Source organism: Procambarus clarkii, chromosome 38 (assembly GCF_040958095.1).
Source record: "Procambarus clarkii isolate CNS0578487 chromosome 38, FALCON_Pclarkii_2.0, whole genome shotgun sequence".
Taxonomy (NCBI): domain Eukaryota; kingdom Metazoa; phylum Arthropoda; class Malacostraca; order Decapoda; family Cambaridae; genus Procambarus; species Procambarus clarkii.
Window position 1 is genome coordinate 25,157,736 of NC_091187.1, and position 19,975 is coordinate 25,177,710.

Sequence of the window (19,975 nt, forward strand, 5' to 3'; positions counted from 1 at the left end):
ATAAGGGTGGCCACTATGCTCTTTGTGCACTATACCAGCTTAGATGAACAGTTATGGTGAACAGAACATGTAGATTCTTATATATATAATATCTGTATAGTGAATAAAGCAAAAACAGTATGGTGGGATGAGGATGTTGGCGAGTGAGGAGTTTTTGAGGGAGGGAGTGGCAGCGAGAGGTTGGCTAGCAAATGTGGTGGCCACTCGTCATAGCTTTTTGACTTAGCATACCAACTTAGTGGTTCGTTATGATGAACAAAACATGCAGACACTTGTATATAACCTGTGTATATAGTGTAATAACCAACAAAGTATTTGTTTATTGTTTTTGAATATAAATCATTAATATGCACAACATAATTTTGAGTACAGCGATGATTCACACATTTTAGAAATTCAATCTCTGTGGCAACCCCCCCGCCTGATAGCTGGGGTGAAGCATAACTCCTCCCACGCTTACTGAGTCAGCGCCTTTTTTTTGCCAGACTTCTCTGCCCTATTGCAGCCATATTATACCACTTACGATCTTTTTATTATTTTCCCGTGATCAGGGAACACAAATTAACACTTTCGCGCTCTCGGCCCTCAAAAAAAAACAATACCCCAGATGCTTTCGGCACTTCGCGCGCCTACGCGGTAAGACCGAAAAAGTGTACACTCTTTTGACTGTCCTGACAATAATTGAAGGCGCACGTATTTAAATTTGGTATCACTGTGTTCGCAATGAAATTGTCTATAAGAGCATACCTATAAAATGCCGCCCAAGCATAAGGAGTATCAACACCAAATAAAAAACTATGCAGATCACTCGCCGAGAGCGCCAAACAGCAACAAAATGTTTCCACTCTCTTAATGGTTGCGAAGCCTACAGTTGTCCTACATCGCTAATTTTGGTATCATTGGAATCGCAATAAAATTCTCTACACGGACATATGCATATGAATGTTTAATATAGGTAATTGCCCACCCGCAAGAGTGTGTGAAGTGGAGAGTAGTTAGCCGCGAGCGCACTGGCGAAAACACGGGGGAAATCATGCTTGGAAAGTTTATACGTTTCCTGACCCTACTTTTCTATGTACATATTTCTTTTTTATACCAATGTGTTCGCAATAAAATTTTCTATAAGATGAACTGTATAACATTTGCACAAAGCATGTGTAAGAGAAGCGCCAAATATAGAACCACGTCGCTCAGTATGCGTTCGCGGCAGAAACGAACGCATTGTTTTCGTTCGTTTGATGTTTGTCATGTTTATACTTGTTGAAACATTTTATAATTTGTATGACAGTGATCGCAGTAAAATTCCCTACACAGACATATACATAACACATACAAATATTTCCCACGTGTTGGATATATCAACGGCTAAAGGGAACCCACTGCCACACGCTCGCCACACCCCCAAACATACTTTGTGTATTTTTTTTTTTACTCATAGAAGTTTATGTGATATAATATTCATTCTGGTACCAAAAAATTTGCAAATAAATTCTCTACAAAACAAAAGTATCCCCATCCATTTCAGTTAAAAAATGGAATTTATAGAAATATTTTTTCGATGGACGAGAAAAGTAGGCTGTTATGCGGAATCGTAAGAAAAAACGGCGACGAGTTATCTCTAATCTAAAGCGCGAAAGTGTTAACAGGTTTATAAGAAAAATATAAAAATTTGAATTTTTTATATTTTCTTTTTATGCACCTGTGGGTGACAAAGGCCAAATAGCCTGGAGCAGCTTGAGGGTTAACCCTCAAACCGCTAGGGGTCCAAATGGATTTAACATCCACAGGCGCAAAAAAAAAAAAAAAAAAAAAATTCTTTCGTCTTATAGAAGTGTTCATTTTTGTTCCCTGATCACCAACAAAAAAAAAAATCGTAGGTGGCATATAGGTGGCACACTTCCCTACCCTACCGCAGTAGGGTAGGGAAGTGTGGCAAAAAAGGGGCGTTGACAGAGCCTTCACCAAACGAGGTCTACTCCGCTCAAGCTGTCAGGCGGCAGTTGCCACAAATATATTATTACATAATTATTTCAATGTCTCTGATTTTTTCTTAGTTTTTTGCAGTAATATTATTCAATAGAGTGAATTGTGATATATTTATATAAAAAAATGTATGAACCATCGCTGTACTCAAAATTATGGTGTGCATATTAGTGATTCAATTATTATGTTCATTCTGCCCGAAACGCTGTGCGTACTAGTGGCTTTACAAGAGTGTAATTACTGTGCTATGCTATGTATTCTCACAAACCCAATGTACCTTCTTGTATATAAATAAAATAAAATGAAACAATAAACAAATAGTTTTGCTGTTATTACACTATATACACAGGTTATATATAAGTATCTGCATGTTTTGCTCACCATAACAAACCACTAAGTTGGTATTGTGAGTCAAAATGCGACGAGGAGTGACCGCCACACACCAGCCAGCCACTCGCTGCCACTCCCTCCCTCAACAACACCTCACTCGCCCTCATTCTCCTCCCACAATACTGTTTTTGCATTTATTCACTATACACAGACGTTATACATAAGTATTTGCATGTATTGTTCACCATAACTGTACATCTAACCTTGTATGGTGAGTAAAGGCACAAAGACGTAGCTACTAGAAAAATGAGGGCTGTGATCAGAGGCAATGTATCGGACTGGAGAAATGTCACAAGTGGAGTACCACAGGGTTCAGTTCTTGCACCAGTGATGTTTATTGTCTACATAAATGATCTACCAGTTGGTATACAGAATTATATGAACATGTTTGCTGATGATGCTAAGATAATAGGAAGGATAAGAAACTTAGATGATTGTCATGCCCTTCAAGAAGACCTGGACAAAATAAGTACATGGAGCGCCACTTGGCAAATGGAATTTAAAGTTAATAAATGCCATGTTATGGAATGTGGAATAGGAGAACATAGACCCCACACAACCTATATATTATGTGAGAAATCTTTAAAGAATTCTGATAAAGAAAGAGATCTAGGGGTGGTTCTAGATAGAAAACTATCACCTGAGGACCACATAAAGAATATTGTGTGAGGAGCCTATGCCACGCTTTCTAACTTCAGAATTGCTTTTAAATACATGGATGGCGATATACTAAAGAAATTGTTCACGACTTTTGTGAGGCCAAAGCTAGAATATGCAGCTGTTGTGTGGTGCCCATATCTTAAGAAGCACATCAACAAACTGGAAAAGGTGCAAAGACATGCTACTAAGTGGCTCCCAGAACTGAAGGGCAAGAGCTACGAGGAGAGGTTAGAAGCATTAAATATGCCAAAACTAGAAGACAGAAGAAAAAGAGGTGATATGATCACTACATACAAAATAGTTACAGGAATTGATAAAATCGACAGGGAAGACTTCCTGAGACCTGGAATTTCAAGAACAAGAGGTCATAGATTTAAACTAGCTAAACACAGATGCCGAAGAAATATAAGAAAATTCACCTTCGCAAATAGAGTGGTAGACGGTTGGAACAAGTTAAGTGAGAAGGTGGTGGAGGCCAAGACCGTCAGTAGTTTCAAAGCGTTATATGACAAAGAGTGCTGGGAAGACGGGACACCACGAGCGTAGCTCTCATCCTGTAACTACACTTAGGTAATTACACTTAGGTAATTACCACGAGCGTAGCTCTCATCCTGTAACTACACTTAGGTAATTACTCACCTACCTGCTCACCCACCACCTGCCTGATAGCCCAGCAATCCACCTGTTCACCCACCTGCCTGCTCACCCACCCACTTGCCTGCACGAACCTGTTCACCCACCAAGCCTATCTGCCTGCCATCCAAAACCTACCTGCCTGAACTTAATTATCTCTGCCTGCCTGCCCACCCACTTTCCTTGCCCACCTACCAGCTAGGCAGCTAACCACCCACCCAGCCCCACACACTAATTACTGTGTGTCAATTCAAATCATGATAGTGGTATAAAAATTGTTGGAAATGGTCCCTTTTGGACTCAGAGATAATAAAGTACGTTAATCCGGAAAACGTGATAATCCAGCTGGGGGTCCTTCCCATATAGTTAGGATTAGCGAGTGGATACAGTATATGTATTGCGCGGTTTGGTAAACTTACTCCCATCGTCTATATATGTATTGCGCTCTCTAAGGGTTAACCAAAGATAAAAACAAGAGGGACTTACCCGGGAGGCGGTCGCCACTCATTCCTCAACTCGAAGTCGAGACAAATGGCTGCAACCGCCGATATGATGTGACACATGCCCGATTAGGGCCAGGGACACTGACAAGGCTGTGAACGGCCAGGACCCTTTTCGACTACCAAAAACACCTTGCCCGAATGTTGGGCACGTTGTTGTTTGGACACCATACCAGCTTAATATTTCACTATGGTGAACACAATTGTAGATACTTATAAATAACGTGTGTGTATATATATATATATATTGTAATAACAGCAAAACTATTTATTTATTGTTTTATGAACATAATAATTTAATCACTAATAAGCACACCATTCATTTGAGTATAGCAATGGTTCACACATTTTATTATATAAATATATCATTTTACTCACTATTGAATAATATTAATGCAAAAAAAGAGAAAAAATAGTCATTACATTGAAATAATTAGGTAATATTATCTTTGTGGCAACTCCTGCTTGACAACGGGGGTGGAGCAGACCATTGCGGGACATGTACTTTGTCAACGTCTCAATTTTGCCAGACTTCCTTGTCCTATTGTAGCCAAAATATGTCACCTAGGATTTTTTTTCTTTCCCCATGATCAGGGAACACATTTTAACAGATTAGAAGAAAAGATGGAATTTGTTTCTTTCTTATGCCTAGTGGTGTTGCAGGCTATAACCCCAAGTTATAGCCTGCAAAAAAATTCTTTTTTCTTTTTAAAGTGTCAAAAACCCTTCCCTGAGTATGGGTATGTAAAAAAAAATTCGAAATTGTACTTACTTTGGGTGCTATGGGGTCCGGAAGTTGGGGCGTGACGTCATCATTCCCCGTGCGCCCGTGGTGTAAGCTCTCAGAGGCGGTGGGGCGCTCGGGGCGGGGCGCGCGAATTGCCGCGAATATATTTTTGTTCATTTATTGCGCACATTTCCCAATACATTTTCATTGTTTTTATGTGCCAATTCAATGTATAATGAACATGTACATTATAATATCGCAGTACAACATCCGTACTGTCCGTAGACACTGTGTTACGTGCATCACAAACAAGTTCACTTATCCTGCACAATTTCCAATGTATCATGCCAAATAAATTTATATTTACACTTTATATACACACTGTACAGTATCACACACTATATACACACACCATAAACACACTCAGTACTCCGCGAGTGTGTGATATGCTGCGAAACAGCCAACGGGGCAGAGTGACACCTTGCACTCCACGCACCAGGTGCTGATACATCTTCGTTTCTGTTCTCTGCGGGTAGTGTTCCTGCATACTATACACGCACGTTTGCCCTTCTCCCGTGATGCTGTGCCTGGCATATACTCGAGCATATGTACTCCGAAGTTCTCATTACCCCTCAATCTGTCTGGAGCTGCATGTGGCATTGTTGCTTGCACTCCGCGCGGTACAACAGAACCCTCCTTGCCATACTTTACTAGCAGCTGTGACACAACACCAGCACTGAATGTACGTATAGACGGTCTCCTGCCACATATTACTAAGTACATATTGAAGCAGTTGAGCACTGCAACATCCATCAGGTGGAAGAAGAACTTTTTAGTCCACTTCACAGACTTGCGCACGCACTCCACTCCACCAAGCATCATGTCACACTTATCGACGAGGCGCATGTTCACGTTATAGTCTATGACACAGTCTGGCTTATACACGGTGTTGCGTGTCTGAAAGTGGACTTTCCCACTGTCCAACATGGCACCGGTGTGAATCGTACTCAGCATATTCACCTCGCGTCTGTCCTTCCACCGCACTGACAGCGTATTGTCACACTTGCGCAGCTGGCACTCACCCACAGCTATAGCTATACCGAACACTGGCATTTCCTTCCTATGGCTCTTCACAGTGCCACATACGCCGGTGTTGTGGGCAAGGAGGTATCTGGTCAATAAGGGGCTGGTGTAATAGTTGTCGGTGTACAGTACATGCCCCTTGTTCAGCAACGGTTCCATCAGGGTTTTTACAACACTGCCAGAGAACCCGTGTTCATCTTGAGCCGGTATGTCGACGTCTGTACCAGAATATAATATCATGTCCAAGACAATACCAGTCTCACAGTCGCATAGCACAAAAAACTTCAGTCCAAATCGGTGCCGCTTTGATGGAATGTACTGCTTGAATGCCAGTCGCCCCTTGAACAGTACAAGCGACTCGTCAATAACCACATTCTGTCCAGGTACAAAATAATCCCTGAACTTCCCTCTCATGTCACTGAACATCTTCCGTACTTTCCACAGTCTGTCGTGTCTGTCCTCATTTGCATTATTCTCGAAATGCAGGCACCTGAGAATCAAGAGATACCTATCATGCGACATGTACCGGTTGAACACAGGCGTTGGAACAAGGCTGTCTTTGCTCCAATATTCCTGGATGACAGCTTTCTCAGAGTGCTTCATCATCATGGTGAGTGCCAGAAACACGTACATTTCGTCGATTGTCGTGTCCTTCCATCGTGTGAGCCGTGAGGCAGGTAAAATGCCTTCGTCTATGAGGCTGTGAGCGAACCTGTTTGTCTCAGTCACAAGATGCGTCATGAATACATTGTCAAAATATGCCTGAAAATATTCCATGTCTGCCATATCATCACCAGTATATGGGAATAATGGTGTAACACCAAAATCGCTATCATCAAATGTTGGTATTTGAGGGACAAATGTGGTGCAATCCTCCCACACAAGTACACCAGGGGGTTTGGTGTTGGCGCCAACACCACGGCCAACACCACCACGAGCACCAAAACTACGGCTACGTCGTCCGCTGCTTCTGCTGGAGCTGCGTGAGGGTATGCTAGGCGCTGAGGCAGATTTACGTACTGTAGACCTACCACGAATAAATGATGTTGAGGGGCCACTGTCGTTGTCCACATGCTGTGAGGCACGCTGCCGCCTGCCGCGGCGTGTTGCTGAGGTAGCAAAACCCCGCCTGGTAACACCACCACTGCTCGTACTCGGGTCGTCCACACTACTCGTATCGGAGCCAATGTCACTGAAGCCTGAGAAAGATTCGTCACATGTACTATCACTGAATAAACTACTAGCATCTGGGGACATACATGATGGTGGTGATGATAACGGTGTTGACCCAGGGCGGCGAGGCAGGCCGGGCGAGGCACGAGTACCCCACACACTCGCCACATCTTCCAATTCTGTCTCTTCCTCACTCGTATCAGATCTCTGAGTCAGGTCTTTATCTAGATCATAGTCCAGGTCATCATCCAGAGCACCGTCATCATACAAAATATCGCGTATTTCCTCCTCAGAGAGTCGTTTTCCATGATCGCGGGTCACCGTGGAGCGGGAGCTCGTAGAGGATGCGTCAGACATGGCTGCTGCCGTGAAACTGAGGCTCCCCACGGCCGCAGGGCATGCTGGGATTTTTTTTTAAGATGGCGGACGATCACTGGGGCCCCCACCCACCCATACCATACCCGTGTCACCGCGCGCCAGTTTTGAATGGAACGTGAAAAATCAAAATACCTGGAGGCGCGTTGCGCAAACCAGACGCGAGCCTGCAGGCGCGTTGCGCAGTTTAAGGGTTAAGTGTGTTTATGTACCAAATTTTAAACCTTTGTGTTTTCAGCTAGAAAGTTCCTAATTCTCATTATAGTAATTTTTCAACAGAGCCAATAAATGATTGTTTGGAAGAAACTGATGACAACCTCTATGCTACGTGCCCTAAGAAAGAAGATGCCTCCAAACACCAGATACACATTAACGATGCCTCTGCAGACTTGGCATGCAGTGTATCCAACAATACCCAGGTGAGAAGCTGTTAAATTTAGGTAGTTTCTTGTTTTTCCTTAATTAGACAGATTTTGTGTTAAGCTGGTGTATAGAATATACTTTAGTCTTTAGGTGGTGAACAGTATGCAGTGGAACCTCGTGTGATGAGCGCCTCAATTTACGAGCATTTCGAATAATGAGCATGCTGAACGGCGACAATTTGTCTCGATTGGCGAGCGCTTGTTTGATTAATGAGAAAACCACATTGTGCATTCCTGCTGCTTCTCGCACATTCTCGGACGCCTCCAACGATGCAAATAAATTATTTTGTTTGTTTAACCCTCAAACCACTAGGGGCCCAAATGGAATTCACACCCACAGGCGCAACAACAACAAAAATTCCAAAAAATTCTTTCGTCTTATAGAAGTGTTCATTTTTGTTCCCTGATCACGGAAAAAATAACAAAAAAATCGTAGGTGGCATATTTTAGCCGCAATAGGGTTGGGAAGTGTGGCAAAAACGGGGCGTTGGCAGAGCCTTCGCCAGACGAGGTCTACTCCGCCCGAGCTGTCAGACGGCAGTTGCCACAAATATATTATTACCTAATTATTTCAATGTCTCTGATTGATTTTTTCTTAGTTTTTTTGCAGTAATATTATTCCATACAGTGAATTGTGGTATATTTATATTATAAAATGTGTGACCCATCGCTGTACTCAAAATTATGGTGTGCATATTAGTGATTCAATTATTATGTTCATAAAACAATAAACAAATAGTTTTGCTGTTGTTACACTATATACACAGGTTATATATAAGTATTTGCATGTTTTGTACACCATAACGAACTACTAAGTTGGTCTTGTGAGTCAAAAAGTAACGAGGAGTGAAACACCAAACACCAGCGAGCCACTCACTGCCACTCCCTCCCTCAACACCACCTCACTCACCTCCCACAATACTCTTTTGTATTTATTTACTATACACAGACGTTACATATACGTATTTACATGTTTTGTTCACCATAACTGTACATCTAAGCTTGTATGGTGAGTGAAGGCCATAAGACGTAGCTACTCACACAGTCAGCTGATCGGCGGCCACCCTCAAGGCCAGACGCACTAATATTTGTCATCCAACAATATTGTTTGTGGTGTTATTACGCTATATACACACATTATATATAAGTATCTACCTGTTTTATTCACTATACCTGAACAAATAAGCTGGTATGGTGCCCAAAGACCATAGTGGCCATCAGTAAACACCATGCCAAGTCGTGCAGACGACGCTCCTCCCTCACCAAAATGGCAGCTCCCAACCTACTCCTCTCGCTGTTATCTCACACTATACACACGTTATATATAAGTATCTACATGTGTGTTCACCATGGCAAACCACTAAGCTGGTATGGTGAGTGCAGTCAATAAATGGTGGCCACACACAGTCAGAAGACGACGCCACAACCCTCCCTCCCACAGCCTTACTCCTCCCTCCATGGAGCACAGCACTAAATATCACCACAATCCTGCTATTATCAGAATCCTGGTCAGTTTTATCACAGTCAGGGGGCTTCAGTAATACTATCACTGCTAAATAATAGCAGTATCATTTATATTATGGTATTTGTAGGCGATGCTGTGGTCACAAGCTGAACAGCGGTGCTGTGAGCTCGTGCTGCGTGCGCCAGCCTTGGTGACTTGCTCAATACTGACGCTGTAACACCCAGGAATGTTGGCCTGGATTTTTTTTCTAGGTGGCATCTGGCAACTATCGGTTGTGGCTGTACTATAGCTGCCCCTATCCCAGGCGGGGCGTTTAAATTATAGTGCTAGACACGAAATCATATATAAATGAAGTGCGCGGTTTCAGTTTTGTCACTGATATCATTTATATATGATATGCGCGGTTTGAGGGTTAAAGATGCTAATGGTGCTGGGATGTAAAGGGGTGATGCGGTGATGTTGCAAAGCATTGACTTTTTTGTAGAATAAAAAAAAAAATATTGAAAAACAGAACAAATGTCAAAAAGGTTTGTTTGGTGTTTGTTAGGTAGATTGCTCCATGTTTCTTAAAAAAAACACACACAAAAATAAGAATTTTGAAAAACAGAACAAATGTCAAAATGATTCGTTCAATGTTCATCAGGTAGGCTGCTCCATGTTTCTTAACCCTCAAACCGCTAGGGGCCCAAATGGAATTCACACCCACAGGCGCAACAAAAAAAAAATCCAAAAAATTCTTTCGTCTTATAGAAGTGTTCATTTTTGTTCGCTGATCACGGAAAAAATAACAAAAAAATCGTAGGTGGGATATTTTAGCTGCAGTAGGGTAGGGAAGTGTGGCAAAAAAGGGGCATTGGCAGAGCTGGCAGAGCCTTCGCCAGACGAGGTTTACTCTGCTCGAGCTGTCAGACGGCAGTTGCCACAAATATATTATTACCTAATTATTTCAATGTCTCTGATTGATTTTTTCTTATTTTTTTTTACAGTAATATTATTCCATACAGTGAATTGTGGTATATTTATATTATAAAATGTGTGAACCATCGCTGTACTCAAAATTATGGTGTGCATATTAGTGATTCAATTATTATGTTCATAAAACAATAAACAAATAGTTTTGCTGTTGTTACACTATATACACAGGTTATATATAAGTATTTGCATGTTTTGTACACCATAACGAACTACTAAGTTGGTCTTGTGAGTCAAAAAGCAAAGAGGAGTGACCCCCAAACACCAGCGAGCCACTCACTGCCACTCCCTCCCTCAACACCACCTCCCACAATACTGTTTCTGTATTTATTCACTATACACTGACGTTATATATACGTATTTACATGTTTTGTTCACCATAACTGTACATCTAAGCTTGTATGGTGAGTAAAGGCACAAAGACTTAGCTACTCACACAGTCAGCTGTTCGGCGGCCACCCTCATGGATAGACGCACTAATATTTGTCCTCCAACAATATTGTTTGTGGTGTTATTACGCTTTATACACACATTATATATAAGTATCTACCTGTTTTATTCACCATACCTGTACAAATAAGCTGTAATGGTGCCCAAAGACCATAGTGGCCATCAGTAAACAACGTGCCAAGTCGTGCAGACGACGCTCCTCCCTCACCAAAATGGCAGCTCCCAACCTACTCTTCTCGCTGTTATCTCACACTATACACATGTTATATATAAGTATCTACATTTGTGTTCACCATATCGAACCACTAAGCTGGTATGGTGAGTGCAGTCAGTAAAAGGTGGCCACACAGAGTCAGATTACGACGCCACAACCCTCCCTCCACAGCCTTACTCCTCCCATGGAGCACAGTGCTAAATATCACCACAATCCTGCTATTATCAGAATCCTGGTCAGTTTTATCACAGTCAGGGGGCTTCAGTAATACTATTACTGCTAAATAATAGCAGTATCATTTATATTATGGTATTTATAGGCGATGCTGTGGTCACAAGCTGAACAGCGGTGATGTGAGCTCGTGCTGCGTGCGTCAGCCTTGGTGGCTTGCTCAATACTGACGCTGTAACACCCAAGAATGTTGGCCTGGATTTTTTTTCAAGGTGGCATCTGGCAACTATCGGTCATGGCTGTACTATAGCTGCCCCTATCCCAGGCGGGGCATTTAAATTATAGCGCTAGACACGAAATCATATATAAATGAAGTGCGCGGTTTCGGTTTTGTCACTGATATCATTTATATATGATATGCGCGGTTTGAGGGTTAAAAAAAAAAATAAATAAAATTGATAAACAGACAAATGTCATAAAGGCTCGTTCAGTGTTTGTTGAGTAGGCTGCTCTATTATTAATAAATAAATGAAAAATACAAAACAAATTAAACACTACACACAGAAATCACAATTGCGTGATGCATCAAATGAAGAAATCCACAAGGGCCATGACGAGGATTCGAACCTGCGTCCGAGAGCATCCCAGATGCATCCTTAATCGACTGTAAAATGTGTAAAACCCTGGTTTGTGCCTCGGAGCGGCTGCAGGATCCAGTCTGTAGCGTGTGAGGAGGGAAAGCACACGTGAGCACGAGCTCTGTGAAAAACAATATATATCTCGGGATATTTCAGTGATACAGGAACTAAACACAGTCAGATATCTCATAAAGTGCATCTCAACTTATTAAACAATATACCATAGTGATTGACATCCGACTTTTGTGCTTTAAGGAAATAACAAGTGAATTTCGTGTGGAGTCCACCTCGTGGTATCAGAACCTACCCCATAGACCCACGTCCCGTGTGCCCACCGTGTGTGTGTGTGTAATTACCTAAGTGTAACCTAAGTGTAATTACCTAAGTGTAGTTACAGGATGAGAGCTACGCTCGTGGTGTCCCGTCTTCCCAGCACTCTTTGTCATATAACGCTTTGAAACTACTGACGGTCTTGGCCTCCACCACCTTCTCACTTAACTTGTTCCAACCGTCTACCACTCTATTTGCGAAGGTGAATTTTCTTATATTTCTTCGGCATCTGTGTTTAGCTAGTTTAAATCTATGACCTCTTGTTCTTGAAGTTCCAGGTCTCAGGAAGTCTTCCCTGTCGATTTTGTCAATTCCTGTTACTATTTTGTATGTAGTGATCATATCACCTCTTTTTCTTCTGTCTTCTAGTTTTGGCATATTTAATGCTTCTAACCTCTCCTCGTAGCTCTTGCCCTTCAGTTCTGGGAGCCACTTAGTAGCATGTCTTTGCACCTTTTCCAGTTTGTTGATGTGCTTCTTAAGATATGGGCACCACACAACAGCTGCATATTCTAGCTTTGGCCTAACAAAAGTCATGAACAATTTCTTTAGTATATCGCCATCCATGTATTTAAATGCAATTCTGAAGTTAGAAAGCATAGCATAGGCTCCTTGCACAATATTCTTTATGTGGTCCTCAGGTGATAGTTTTCTATCTAGAACCACTCCTAGATCTCTTTCTTTATCAGAATTCTTTAAAGATTTCTCACATAATATATAGGTTGTGTGGGGTCTATGTTCTCCTATTCCACATTCCATAACATGACATTTATTAACATTAAATTCCATTTGCCAAGTGGTGCTCCATATACTTATTTTGTCCAGGTCTTTTTGAAGGGCATGACAGTCATCTAAATTTCTTATCCTTCCTATTATCTTAGCATCATCAGCAAACATGTTCATATAATTCTGTATACCAACTGGTAGATCATTTATGTACACAATAAACATCACTGGTGCAAGAACTGAACCCTGTGGTACTCCACTTGTGACATTTCTCCATTCTGATACATTGCCTCTGATTACTGCCCTCATTTTTCTATCAGTCAGAAAATTTTTCATCCATGATAGAAGCTTACCTGTCACCCCTCCAATATTTTCCAGTTTCCAGAACAACCTCTTATGTGGAACTCTGTCGAAAGCCTTTTTTAGGTCCAGATAGATGCAGTCAACCCAACCATCTCTTTCCTGTAATATCTCTGTGGCTCGATCATAGAAACTGAGTAAATTCGATACACAGGATCTTCCAGATCGAAAACCATACTGTCTGTCTGATATTATATCATTTCTCTCTAGGTGTTCTACCCATTTAGTTTTGATTAGTTTTTCCAATACTTTCACTATTACACTTGTTAATGATACAGGTCTATAATTGAGGGGGTCTTCCCTGCTGCCACTTTTGTAGATTGGAACTATGTTAGCCTGTTTCCACCCGTCTGCTACGATTCCTGTACACAGGGATGCCTGAAAGATCAGGTGAAGTGGAATGCTGAGCTCAGATGCACATTCTCTCAGAACCCATGGTGAAACGCCATCTGGGCCAGCTGCTTTGTTCTTACCGAGCTCCTTGAGCATTTTTTCCACTTCGTCTCTAGACACCTCTATGTGTTCTATGTTGTTCTCTGGAATTCTTATTGTATCTGGTTCCCTAAAGATTTCATTTTGTACAAACACACTTTGGAACTTTTCGTTTAGTGTTTCACACATTTCCTTTTCATCTTCCGTGAATCTATTTCCCATTTTCAACCTCTGAATATTATCCTTTACCTGCAATTTGTTGTTTATGAATTTATAGAATAGACCTGGTTCTGTTTTACATTTGTCCGCAATCCCTTTTTCAAAATTTCTTTCTGCCTCTCTCCTCACTGCCGTGTGTGTGTGTGTGTGCTTACTAGCAAATTGGTTTCCAAGAAGTGTAGTAGGGGAATGTGGATCGAGAAATTAGTAATAGAGAAAGTGAATACTATTGCAAGTCGGAAATAAAGCAGAAAATCCCTTATTGTAATACAGGCGAATTAATATATCAGTGTTATAACCCAAGTAACTGGCAACTGACGGCCTCCAGCCGCGGTCTGGGACAACAACGTGTCAACTGTACAGCCTCTGGGACCCTCACCCTCGACCGTGCGATAAGTACTGACCATACAGTAGAACAAATAAACATATATATTATTACAAATATACGGTAGACATATAATATTATAAATATATAGATATATACAACAAAACAAGGCAAAATGGGAGTAATTAAACAAATTTGTGGCCACTGTAACAACTCCTTAAAGTCGAAAGGCAACAGGAATTGAATGTTATATCTGTAAGAATAGATTTCATTCGGCTTGTACCGGAGTGAGTAACACCACGGCACTGAGAGCTGGCCACTTGCTCTGGGTGTGTAAAAATTACCTGCCAGCTTGGAATATCCTAAAAAACCTAGATAACATGACGCATGAACGGAAAACATCGTTCATTGAAAGCCTACAAGCTATCCAGAAGGAGTGGGAAAGGAACAACAACAATTCTAATATACCAGGAGCGGAGGCTATAGTCAGGGATGAAACTGAAGCTGAAACTCAGGAAGTTGTAAACTCTGACTCAGTAGGCCCGGATGTAGATGACAGTAAACTAGAAAGTGTAACAGACAGCACTGACAGCTCAATAGGTACAGACACTACAACGGTTCCCGATAGAGGAAGTCAAACAGAAGGACTGACTTATGCAAATTTTATGTAAAGGGCATATGCAGACATAGATATGCTGGTAATAAGAAAGAATTAGAATGCAGTTACCAACATCCAAAATTTTTTTTAAATATGCTTAGGAAAGGTGAGTGTCGATTTGGATAAAAATGTAGGTTTTTCCATCCTGACATGTGCCAAACCTCACTGGAGAACAGAAAATGCTATGACCTCAGCTGCCCATACTTTCACGTGAAAGGCACAGAACGCTACATAAAGAGTGGCAAGCAGGATAATGAATTTGGAGGAAACTCTATAAATTTTTTTTACCAGACCGAAAGAGAATTCCAAAGGAGGAGCATGGAGAATGTATGGAACTGGATGCCAGATCCACTTGCATTCCAGAATTACAGATACAATTACACACCAAAAGGTAACTACAACTACGACAGGCAACTGCCTTACAACAATCAGCACTGGTCAGAACAAACTCAATATGTCCACGCATAATGGGCTTGCCGAAAAAGTCTCCCAGTCAAACTATCACTAATAGAGTAACCTCATTCATCTTTGCCAACATACAAGGACTGAAAACAAGAACAAACAACAAAGTACAGTTCATAAATGGCCTCCTCACTGAATCAAATGCAGTATTTGGAGCTTTCACAGAAACCCATGCAGGGGAATTCTTAGACAGTGAGATCTGGATTCCAGGATATAACCTATACAGGTGTGATAGGAAAATTAGGTCACATGGAGGAGTGGGTCTGTATATTAGGGAAGACCTTGTATGCCTGGAGCTCCTTAACCCTCAAACCGTGCATATCATATATAAATGATATCAGTGACAAAACCGAAACTGCGCACATCATTTACATATGATTTCATGTCTAGCGCTATAATTTAAACGCCCCGCCTGGGATAGGGACAGCTATAGTACAGCCACGACTGATAGTTGCCAGATGCCACCTAGAAAAAAAATCCAGGCCAACATTCTTGGGTGTTAAGCATCAGTATTGAGCAAGCCACCAAGGCTGGTGCATGCAGCACGAGCTCACAGCACCGCTGTATAGCTTGTGACCACAGCATCGCCTACAAATGCCGTAATATATATGATACTGCTATTATATAGCAGTGATAGTATTACTGAAGCCCCCTGACTGTGATAAAACTGACCAGGATTCTGATAATAGCAGGATTGTGGTGATATTTAGCACTGTGCTCCATGGAGGGAGGAGTAATGCTGTGGGAGGGAGGGTGGTGGCGTCGTCTTCTGACTGACTGTGTGTGGCCACTATTTATTGACTGCACTCACCATATCAGCTTAGTGGTTCGCTATGGTGAACACAAATGTAGATACTTATATATAACGTGTGTATAGTGTGAGATAACAGCGAGAGGAGTAGGTTGGGAGCCGCCATTTTGGTGAGGGAGGAGCGTCGTCTGCACGACTTGGCATGTTGTTTACTGATGGCCACTATGGTCTTTGGGCACCATACCAGCTTATTTGTACAGGTATGGTGAATAAAACAGGTAGATACTTATATATAATGTGTGTATATAGCGTAATAACTCCACAAACAATATTGTTGGAGGAGAAATATTAGTGCGTCTGGCCTTGAGGACGGCTGCCGATCAGCTGACTGTGTGAGTAGCTACGTCTTTGTGCCTTTACTCACCATACAAGCTTAGATGTACAGTTATGGTGAACAAAACATGTAAATACGTATATATATCGTCTGTGTATAGTGAATAAATGCAAAAACAGTATTGGGGGAGGTGAATGAGGGTGAGTGATGTTGTGTTGAGGGAGGGAGTGGCAGCGAGTGGCTGGCTGGTGTTTGGCGGTCACTCCTCGTTGCTTTTTGACTCACAAGATCAACTTAGTAGTTCGTTATGGTGAACAAAACATGCAGATACTTATATATAACCTGTGTATATAGTGTAACAACAGCAAAACTATTTGTTTATTGTTTTATGAACATAATAATTGAATCACTAATATGCACACCATAATTTTGAGTACAGCGATGGTTCACACATTTTATTATATAAATGTACCACAATTCACTGTATGGAATAATATTACTGCAAAAAACAAAGAAAAAATCAATCAGAGACATTGAAATAATTAGGTAATAATATATTTGTGGCAACTGCCATCTGACAGCTCGGGCGGAGTAGACCTCGTCTGGCGAAGGCTCTGCCAACGGCCCTTTTTTACCACACTTCCCTACCCTATTGCGGCTAAAATATGCCACCTACAATTTTTTTGTTATTTTTTCCATGATCATAGAACAAAAATGAACACTTCTATAAGACGAAAGAATTTTTTGGATTTTTTTTTTTTGTTGCGCCTGTGGGTGTGAATTCCATTTGGGCCCCTAGCGGTTTGAGGGTTAACATTACAAATGAGGTGGTAGAGGTACTGGGATTAAAAATAGAGAAAATAAATTTAGTGATTATTCTAATATACAAACCGTCAGATGCAACGGCTGAGGAATTCACAGAACAGATAAACAAAATAGAGAATAGCCATGATAATTTGTAGAACCGATACCTGATATTATCTTTCTAGGTGACTTCAACTTGCCTAGTCTCAGGTGGAGAATAGCAAACAATAATATTATACCAGGAAATCTATCAGGACCTAACCAACCACAGATTAGAGCACTACTTAGATTCTGTGACAAATTTTCACTCAATCAGCAGATATCGGAGCCAACGAGAAATGAAAATATTCTAGATCTGGTCTTTACGAACAATGAAGACATTATCAGAGACATTACGATATCAGATACCACATATTCAGATCACAAGCTCATTGAAGTGCAAACGACCATCAATACTCAGAATAGACGTAAAATGTTGATAAAGTGAGAGGGGCTATTCAGTAAATTCAATTTTAACACTTTCGCGAAATGGCGTTTGAAAAATTTTTTTTGCCCAAGTGAAATCACCGTTTCGGCGATTGAGCGGCAACATTTAAAAGTGTATACTCTTTTGACTGTCTTAACGGTAATTTTCGATGTACGTATTTCATTTTTGTACCAATGTGCTCGCAATAGAATGTTCTAGAAAAACATAAGTATAAAATGTCACCAAAATATAAGTTAGATCAGCACCAAATAAAAAACTACATCGATGACTAGCCATGAGCGCCAGACAGCAATGAAATGTTTCTACTATCTTCAGGGTTGTCAATGCCACACTTGTCCTACAAGGGTAATTTTGGTATCACTGAAATTGCAATAAAATTACCTACACGGACATATGCATGTAAATATAGAATCAATGTCGCAACCGACCCACAAGAGTGTGGGAAGTGGCCGAAGTGTTACCCGCTGTGGCATATCGGCGAAACTGCATCGAGAAGTGTATTTTCAATTCACTGTCCTGACATTATTTTTTGATGTACGTATTTCATTTTTGTACCAATGTGTTCGCAATAGAATGTTCTAGAAGAACATAAGTATAAAACGTCACATAAGGATGCGTTCGACCGGCAAAAAATATAAAAACTACAGTGCTTCCTCAGACTAACGAACCCTGCTCTATCGAATTCCCGGAAGAGCCGAACAAATTGAATTCGGTACCAAATGTTCAGTGGAACATACAAATGTTCGATTAAGTGAGGAATGTTCGTCCAAGCGGTCACCGAGGCCGAGCGTCGGAGCTGGCTGTCATCAACTATGATTCGCCAGAGTGTAAACAGTTATGTAGTGTTTCATTATCCTTACCCATTGTTTCTAGGGAGAAATGGTGATAAAAATGGTCATAAAATGGTGTCAGGGGGCATTAGTGAGAGAGTTGTTGCCAGGAGGCAAGTGGTGTCAGATGAGGCAACACGTGACTGGCGCCTCCATGCTCCCCCACCCCCACCCTCCTTCCTCCACCTGACCACAGAGACCACTCACTCTCCTCTCGTCGTCAGATGCCAAGAGTCAATTTAATGATAATTATCGCATTATCTACACTGAAAATAGCCTTTTTATTAGAAAAATGTCATATTGGAGCAATAATAATGGTGAAAATTGTAATATATACAGTACATATTTTAAACAGTTTGAACACATTTCCTTTTCACAGAATTTTTAATACAATTGGGGTGTAGATAACAGCTGGCATTGTGTGGCCAGCCGGTCGCTCTCTGAGCCATTGGGGGGGGGGTGGGTGGGAGGGGGGTTTGTTTCCTGGATCCCTCCCTCCCTCCCTCCCTCTAACAGCCTACGTACTGTACTAATATCTATTTAGAATCAGTTTTGAGGAGGCCAATAAAACAAGCACAGGTCGTGTGAACGTTAGGCCTTGGTGAGGTGGCTGGCATCATTTGTGGTGGTGTCAGGTGGTGTCAGGGGAGGCAGGCGGTGTCAGGGGAGGCAGGTGGTGTCAGGGGAGGCAGGTGGTGTCAGGGGAGGCAGGTGGTGTCAGGGGAGACAGGTGGTGTCAGGGGAGGCAGGTGGGGTCAAGGGAGGCAGGCGGTGTCAGGGGAGGCAGGTGGGGTCAGGGGAGGCAGGCGGTGTCAGGGGAGGCAGGCGGTGTCAGGGGAGGCAGGCGGTGTCAGGGGAGGCAGGCGGTGTCAGGGGAGGCAGGCGGTGTCAGGGGAGGCAGGCGGTGTCAGGGGAGGCAGGCGGTGTCAGGGGAGGCAGGTGGTATCAGAGGAGGCAGGCGGTGTCATGGGAGGCAGGTGGGGTCAGGGGAGGCAGGTGGTGTTAGGGGAGGCAGGTGGGGTAAGGGGAGGCAGGCGGTGCCAGGGGAGGCAGGTGGTATCAGAGGAGGCAGGCGGTGTCATGGGAGGCAGGTGAGGTCAGGGGAGGCAGGTGGTGTCAGGGGAGGCAGGCGGGGTCAGGGGAGGCAGGTGGGGTCAGGGGAGGCAGGCGGTGCCAGGGAAGGCAGGTGGTATCAGAGGAGGCAGGCGGTGTCATGGGAGGCAGGTGAGGTCAGGGGAGGCAGGTGGTGTCAGGGGAGGCAGGCGGGGTCAGGGGAGGCAGGCGGGGTCAGGGGAGGCAGGCGGTGTCAGGGGAGGCAGGTGGGGTCAGGGGAGGCAGGTGGTGTCAGGGGAGGCAGGTGGTGTCAGGGGAGGCAGGTGGTGTCAGGGGAGGCAGGTGGTA

At 42.5% G+C, this 19,975-nt stretch overlaps 1 protein-coding gene across 2 annotated transcripts in view; it reads left to right on the plus strand.

Moving 5' to 3' along the window:
• LOC123771975 (uncharacterized) overlaps window positions 1-19,975 on the plus strand; it is a 387,132-nt gene that overhangs the window by 260,046 nt on the left and 107,111 nt on the right. For both annotated transcript variants that reach the window (XM_045764833.2, XM_045764835.2), the window contains exon 4: window positions 7,804-7,943. In XM_045764833.2, coding sequence (XP_045620789.1) covers window positions 7,804-7,943 — 140 coding nt within the window. The remainder of the gene's footprint in view (window positions 1-7,803; window positions 7,944-19,975) is intronic.